The sequence below is a fragment of the Vombatus ursinus genome, unplaced genomic scaffold (assembly GCF_900497805.2).
Source record: "Vombatus ursinus unplaced genomic scaffold, bare-nosed wombat genome assembly UNPS02009205.1, whole genome shotgun sequence".
NCBI classification, from domain to species: Eukaryota; Metazoa; Chordata; class Mammalia; order Diprotodontia; family Vombatidae; genus Vombatus; species Vombatus ursinus.
In genome coordinates this window covers 44,541,390-44,549,701 of record NW_020948983.1, presented here as the reverse complement: position 1 = coordinate 44,549,701, position 8,312 = coordinate 44,541,390, and the positions used below count along the sequence as shown (strand labels likewise).

The 8,312-nt window shown below is 36.5% G+C and overlaps 1 protein-coding gene and 1 long non-coding RNA gene across 2 annotated transcripts in view; one reads left to right on the top strand and one right to left on the bottom strand.

Annotated features, from left to right (window-relative positions):
• Positions 1-8,312, bottom strand: part of ALDH1A3 (aldehyde dehydrogenase 1 family member A3) — a 50,770-nt gene that overhangs the window by 2,895 nt on the left and 39,563 nt on the right. The window contains exons 10-12 of the mRNA XM_027851449.1: positions 7,490-7,654; positions 4,755-4,912; positions 3,873-3,947 (exon numbers count right to left, since the gene is read on the bottom strand). Of these exons, the coding sequence (XP_027707250.1) occupies positions 3,873-3,947; positions 4,755-4,912; positions 7,490-7,654 (398 nt within the window). The remainder of the gene's footprint in view (positions 1-3,872; positions 3,948-4,754; positions 4,913-7,489; positions 7,655-8,312) is intronic.
• LOC114035368 overlaps positions 1-8,312 on the top strand; it is a 37,725-nt gene that overhangs the window by 6,507 nt on the left and 22,906 nt on the right. The gene's annotated exons all lie outside the window — the stretch shown is intronic.

Below are 8,312 nucleotides of genomic sequence, written 5' to 3'. Positions count from 1 at the left end.
AAAGAAAGAAAGAAAGAAAGAAAGAAAGAAAGAAAGAAAGAAAGAAAAATTGGATGATGTGTTAAGAAGGTGAGGACACCTGGGGAGATTTCTTTAAGCCGTGTTTTAGTTGGGATGATGGCTTCAAAATATTCAGAGTTCATGTGGCAAAAGGAGGGCACATCAACCCCAGAGTAAAAAGCCCTAGAAGGAACTAACTGGGCCTGGTATATTTGCATTACTCAAATCTCTCTTAAAGGGAAGTTTAAAGTCCTTCAGAGGGAATAGGAAAAGAATGTGTGGAGGTTAGAGTTTCTGAAGGCAGGAGATATAGCTGTAGCCAGAAGTCACTAAAAAAATTGGGGTATTTAGTAGTCAGAATGGGGTTTCCAGAGGCAGGAGAAGGGCTGTAGCTAGAAGTCACTAAAAATAATTGGGGTATTTAGTGGTCAGAGAAATTTCCACCCCTCCAAAAACAAACAAACAAATAAACCCAAACACCTATGTTTTATTTAAAGCAATGGCATAATTTTTTTTGTTAATTTTTATTTTCACTTCTAAATTTTCTCCCTATCTTCACCCCTTTCCCCACCCATTGAGAAGGCAAAAATACAATATCCATTTTACAGCCAAAGTCATGTAAAACATATTTTTACATCAGCCATGTTGCAAAAAAAGTAAGAAAAATAAAGTGAAAAATATTAAAGCAGCAGTATCTTAATTTTTTTTTAACCCATGCATCCTAAATAGGCATAGTGGATAAAGGACTAAGCTTGTAATCAGGGAGATCTGATGTGTGACCTTGGATGAACAGGAGGCTTCATTTCTCAGTGCCTCAGGCAGCTCTGAGCTTCAGTGGAAGCAGATTTTTATGGGGCCATTCCCTAAAAGCTATGAAATAGCTACCCCTCCCTTCCCCCCCAATCTAAAACAAGGGAAAGGGGCCAAAATTTCTGAAAACCTCTGTGCCTACTGTGTACAAAGCCCTGTGCTAGGGTAGAGGCAAAAATAAACAAAACACAGTCCCTACTCTCGATGAGTTCACAATCTAATAGGGCAAATAATCCATAAACATCTATAAATGAATAAATATTGAAAGAATTATGATTTTACTGATCTAGATCAGAGGCAGCTCTATACAAGCAAGATTAAAATGTAATTGGGAAATATTTAACAAGATAAATAAAAATACAGTAAAACATAGATAATGTTAATATATAGTTTTCTAAATCAATATATGTCCACAAGGATCTTGAAAGTGGCCTCCATTTCTATTTGATACCAGTGGTCTAGAGAAATTCTAGTGAAAAAATTCCCTTTACTACTGTAGGGCAGCAGCTGCTCAGCTATACAGTTTTAGAGAGGACTGGACAGGTTAAAGTGAAGCCTTTTTTTTTTCTTAGAAAAACTCTTTTTTTTAGGTAGCACCAAGAAAACATCTTCCTGAGTTAGAATCTGACTTCAGATTCATATTCTTCCTAGCTGTGTGACCCAAGTCACTTAACCCCGTTTGCCTCAGATCCTCATCTGTAAAACGAGTTGAAAAGGAAATGGCAAAACACTCCAGTATCTTTGCCAAGAAAACCCCAGACGGGGTCATGAAGAGTTGGATATGACCAAAAAAGACTTAACAACAACATTTTCACAAAATCGGCACAAAGAAATGATGCACTGGCACTTATGTCTCATTCTACAAACGATTCCCCAGGCCTCTTTGTCTTCAGTGACAGCCTTATACAGATGGTGGACTATGAATGGACACACAGACTTAGCCTCTTCTGCTGGAGCTCTCCTGCCCTGCACTGGCTACAGTAGGAGCCAGTCTTGCTTAGAACCAATAGAGACTGGATCCTTGTTATGGCTTTTGCTCATATCATTGGCTCAAATAATTTCCCTCCTTGAGGATACTGCATATGATTAATTTCTACCACCTCCTCCAGAACTACAGATAGAAAATAATCCTTCCTACTCTACATATAAACTGGGGGAGGCAATGTGGTATAATGGAAAGGGCTCAGTTTTAAGTGGAAAACCCAAGATTGAGTCTATACTCTGCTACTTATGCATTTCTAAGTCTCTATTTTCTCACCTGCAAAATGGGGATAATAATAGCTACATTATGTATGTCACTGGACTCTTGTAAAGGTCAAAGGATATTTTAAACAGTTTTGTCCATTCTAAAGCCTATACAAAATCAAGCTAAGCTAAAGTGAACTAACTTAACACCCACAATAAAGGGGGGGAAGCTCTGATGAGACTGAGGAAGATGTAAAGTTAAGCCAAGTAGTGATAGTGGGTAAATTAATTTACCTAAACCTGGAGTGTCAAAAGGCTTCATTGGGAGGAGAAATGGAGATGAGATTTCTGCATAATACAGAAGCTTTGCTGCCCAGAGCAGATAATTCAATGACTCATGAATATGTGGTGGAAAGATTTGGAGTTAGAAGAAACAGGTTCAAAATTCTACCTCTTGGACTTATTACTTGTGTAACCTTAGAAAAGTCACTTAGCTACTTTAGGCTTGTTTCCTCAACTTTAAAATAAGAGGGTTGGACCAGATGATCTTTAAGTTCGCTTTCAGCTCTAAATCTATGATATTGTGATCTTAAGTACTGACTTAATCCTAGTTATTGAAAAGAGCCTTGGACTTGAGGCAAGAGCTGACAACAACATTATTAAATTCTATATCCTGATAGGAGAGAGGAAACCAAAGGAATCAATTATTCAATATTGGAAAATGTAATTATGACAAAATGTAGACATTAAAGAACACCTAAAGGATAGTCTTGAATAATTACCCCACAGGGAAACTGTGTACTAAGGATCCTTTAAAAAGTCAAATGCAAAGAAAAGGGAAATCCACAAACCATAGCAGATATAAAATAAAAACGAGACAAGAAAGTTTGAGTTTCATTTTACAAAGGACTCCAAAAACCAAAGCAAACCAAAATTTTAAAAATGCATACATATATATCTTATATATGTGTATGTACACATAAGCTTATGTATGTAATATATGCCACATATACCCACTTATATAAAATACCCACACATCTATATCATGCACCAGTGATTCTCTATATAGAACCAAGGACCCCTTGATGATGGTGAAGCAAAGGACTTGTTTAAGGTTTAAAGGGAGAAGGTCAACAGGTTGAATGAATTCTTTGTCTTGGTTTTCACTGAGAAACTCTTTAAGTAGGAAAAGTCTTTTAAATTGTCTTCTGATAGCACTAGTTCAAGTAGTAACTACTGAGAATATTCAAATCAAATTTACAAAATAAGACCAGAGAGCATACACTTGAGGGTTCTAAAGGAAATGAAGGATGAAATTTGAAAATTATTCACCAAAAATGAATCATTTAGCAGATTACACATTAGAGCCCTTCTATGAGCAGGGTATTTCAAGTGCATTTAGTGAGTAGGAAATAGAATTATCAAAGCCTCAGACATAAAAATGAGCGTGATGTATATACGGAACTATAAGATCACCAGACTAAATGCCATTAACAGTTTAAGTTGCAGCAATGAAAGAGAAGGTTGGATAATTAAAGTGGAGCCCAAACAAACTATTATGTTCTTGAAAATCTGGTTCATTTTGTGGTTGCTCACTTAGGGGCTCAATGAGATAGGAGTGACAGTAGGTGGTCCTACAAAGAGCACTACACAGTTGAAAGAGCTGAGTTAAAGCCTTTTTTGCTACTTACTAGCTGTGAAAACTTGGGTCTCTCTGGGCCTCAGGTTTCATATCTACAAAATGGAATAATAATAATACCTAACCTAACTCACAATGTAGGTGTGAGGACTGAGATAATATGTTAAAATACTTTGGAAACTATAAAATGTAATATAAATGTAAAAGAGATCATAAAATTATTATTAATAAAACTTACAGTTCTCTGCCATTTCCTGACATTTTAAAGCCACCAAATGGAGCCTGTGCATAGATGGCATTGTAGCAGTTGATCCTATAGAAAGAATTTTTAAAATACAATTACATGGAGAACAGACATTGGTATTTAATAAAGTCCATCTATAATGTTTAACAACTTTTGATCTCTCTTCCCTTCTCACCCCTTTATGATAAGCTAAATATTTCAAGCATATGGCTTCCAGTTGGGGAGGATTCTAAATAATGTTGGAGGGGGTGAAGAGGGAAAGAAGGAGGAAAATGGAGAGAAAAAGGGAAAGTCTGAATTTCTCTTCTCTACCTGTAACACCTGAAGATGTAGTTTCATTATTTGCCATTCCATACATCATAACTAGATAGTGACCCTTTTTCCAGTGGGTGACGTTTTATTGTTACTCTTAAGGTAAATAAGGATTGTAGCCCTCATTTACTTCAATTAGTCAAAACAGATGGTTGATTAAATTAATCCAGGAACAGCTGAACTAACAAATGGTTACATCATTTCACATGTGTGTTCATAACGGGGATAGAAACTCTTAGAGTACATGTTTATGAACAAAAGAAAAGTGAGCCAGGGAAGAAAAAAGCAAATGAAACAGAGGGTTAAAAAGCAGGAGGAAAGGAAAAGTGAAAACAACAGTTGAACAGATAGAAATAACAACAAAAAAAGTTGTTTAAATCATCAGACTCCCATGAACTAGACAGGATTTTAAAAAAAACATGACACCTAGTGTTCATTTTTGTATTGCAGCCTATTCTGAGATCCTGCAGCTATTACTAGGCTTTTGAAAACTTTTAAAAGTTAGAAAGGAGTCTCTCCAGGCATTCCAAAGCCTGAGAGGAATAATATATACTGCATACTTACCAGACTGTACCAGACTCTAACGCAGAAGCCAGTTTCAATGCTTTATCAAGATTTTTTGTGAATACAGCTGCAGTGAGTCCATACTCAATACTATTTGCCCTTCTTATAACTTCTTCTATATTTTTGAACTTCATTATTGGCTGTACTGGTCCAAAGATCTACAGTGAAGTATAAGGATGACAGTAAGGGACAAATTCAGACTGCAATCCCATGACCTCAGAAAGAATTTCCTCACTTTAATGGTTTTGTCTCAAACATGCAAAATGATCACCAGTAACTTGGACTGTGGGACGAAATGGCCACAGCACTCAATTTGGAATCAATGGATCTGGATTCAAATCCTGACTGTCACTTACTACCTTTCCTTGGTAGCTTCAGATAATACTCGAAATTATAAAGTAAGAAGCTTCAAGGGCTTTTTTTTTTTTAAAGCAATTTGACTTTCTGGAAATCTAAGAAGAATAAAATTGAAATTTTTTAAAATGGTGAAGGTTAAAGTTGTTCTAATAGAATCCTTTTCTGAGCTTCTAAGCATGGAAAAGCTTGCAGAGAGCAACTACCAAGCATGCACTAACACTGAAGATGGTGGAACCTTTTATATAATATTGTTAAGGAACTGGGGTAGATACAATTCTATGATTATGCCCTGCAACCCACAGAGTGCCACATTTTTTACAAATGGAGGATCTTTAAAACAAGGAAAGGACTTCCTATTCTTAATAGGTTCTGGTAAGCACTGGAAGAGGCATGGCACATTTTTACCAAAATGGAGTGTGAGCAAAGGGAAAAAAAAAGAAAAAAGAAAAACAGTGCCATAAATCTAAAGTCGAGAATTTAAAAGGTGGCTTTTGAAGGAAACTCATTACTGGACTCAGTGTTCAAATCTATTTTTAGATCTAACATTATGTCTAGGCTGAGGAAATACTTTCCCAGGTTCCTTAGAAACTGCATGTCATAGGACAGTTAAAAAGTTGAGTTGTATGCCATCAGTGTACAGTAAGTAACCCATAAAAATCTCAGGACTAAAGTCTATAAAATTTCACTGCCAGAAAGCCTTTGGCAGTAATTTACTCTTATATGTTTCCCAATGGACACATTAAAAAAAGGCAAAACATCCTGGGGTCTAATCATATGGGGCCAGATTCTCATCCTACATAAGCTCTATAGGAATTGTTACAAGAATGCAAACCTGGCCCATGGTAACCAGATGCCATCTTGTTTGATATTAGAAAGACAGTGTTAGATTTACATCTTTGTGGGGTTCTTTTGCCTTTCTATCATTTCAAAATAACGACCAGAAGGGAAAACTTCAATAAGAATTTTACAAGGGATGCATTCATTGAATAAACATTCCTCACAGGAATTTGGTTGGGGAGAACAGAAAGTGGTACTGAGTGCTGGCTGGTTCCAGGGATCTTGGGTTGTCAAAATCTCAACTCAACCACCTATGCTTTATTGTCAGGATCACTTCCATCATGTAAGTCACAGGAAAGTTCCCAGGACTTAACTGTTTTCTAATTGTAGGGGCTTTTGTTTAACAGGTAGAGCTTTCATTTTAAGAAATATGTTAATATCAACTTTCTGCACTGATATTTATTTAAAAAGCCAATGAAACTTAAAATAGAATTTTCCTTGATATGGAATCAAAGCACTATACTATATTGATAAATGGGTGAAAATCAATAGAGGGTGAATGGCAAACCAAGTACTTTACAAAAGAATCAACTGACCATTTTAAAGAAAAAAAATTTTTTTTGGGCAAAGAATGTATATTTCCTTTCCTTTGAATTTATTCTGATTAATTTTCAGAAGTGGAAGAAGGAAGAAGAAGGCTCACCTATGGCCCCAGCCTTCCTCTTGGCTATACAGACCTGAATTTTTTTAGAGGTACTAGTATTTTAAAAAATGGACTATAAAGATCAAAAGATTTAGATTCTGGCCATGAACAAGGGAAAAGTAATTTGATTTTCCACAAAAACTAAACCTTACAGGTTCTAAAATTACACAAAGGAAGTTTTAACTCTAACTAAATGTTTTCCTTTGGAAACAACAAAAAAGTAAAAAAAAAAAACTAGAATATGGGGTGGAGGTGGGGGGAAATTTTAACCTCCTCATCTAATTCTCCTTCTTTCTATCCTAACCAGAAGTAATATCACTTCTATGTGGAGTTTAACTGCTGAAAAGTTTAAATGGCAGAGAAAGTGATTTATGCACTGTTTGAGATTGTTGAATTAATAACACCTTCATATAGTCTACTTTCTCCTTTTTTTCTGAGATATTTAGAAAAACATCCCTTGGGAAACACAAATCTGTCAAAAGTCAATAAAATATGATGGCCCCAAACTGAGGTGTCAATGTGGTATAGTAGGACTGGCTTTGGAATAAGAGGATTTAAGATTAAAAGCTAGCTCTGTTACTTACTAGCTGTGTGACCTTGGCCAAGTCACTCTCTCTCTAGATCTCATCTATAAAATGAAAAGTTTGGACTACATGAACTTGAAGTCCCCTTCTAGTGCAAAATCATGATACTTCTGAAGTATTTTTTTTTAAGATGACAGGAAGAAGTGCTATCAAAATTTACTTCTACTAAGAGGAAGCAAAAAGTTATCCCTGAGGCCCTTTGGACTCAAGGGACATGTCTCCAAGGTCCATGCAATTTGATAGGCCCAAACCTCCAAGTCCACTGAGCCACTAGTACACTTTCTGTTTCCCTATTAACGTTCATGATAACCCACCTCTTCTTTGGCAATCCGCATGTTGTCTGTAACTTCTGAAAACACTGTAGGTTTTATGAATAGCCCCCTATCTTCCATGGCTGAGCCCCCATATTCCAATTTAGCACCTTCTTTCTTTCCACTCTCTATCAGGTCCAGAATTTTGTCAAACTGTTTTTGATCAATCTATAAAATACAGAGAAGAGGTCATTAGGATAGAATCCAGGCTTCACTCAAGACCAGCATGGATCTAATGGTCTTGGTACTGTTCAGACCTTCAAAATGAGCCATTATCATGCCTCTAAACATTTCTTCCATGGCAAGGATATTACACTTATGCAAAGTAAGAAATTTAATCATTTGCTAATTATCTTAGCAAGGATTTATTGAGTATCTACTATAGGCACAGCACTGTGTTAGACGTGGGAGTAGGAAAATGAACACAAAGAAATAGACTACCCTCTACCCTCCAGGCAATTTTTATTCATAGGATTTGGAGTTAGAAGGGTTCTTAGATGTGCTCAAATTCAACCCCATAGCTTGTGATCTACTTATAAATTTGAGTCCCTTACTCAAGATTATTCAGTGTAACCATGCTAGAAACGGAATCAGAACTCATGATACTCTCAGATATGGGTGCTGGCTGCCTGGCTACATGGCTGTCCTGTTTTCTAAGTAACGGTTTTGGTCTTTGCAGGTCATGCTTCGCATCCCAGCTGACCAACTACCCTGATTTTATCCTTGTTATTCGCCTTGCTACTGGGCTTCCCAACAGCACAAACATACATAGCCCGTTTTGTGTGTGTGTGTGTGTGTGTGTGTGTGTGTGTGTGTGTGTGTGTGT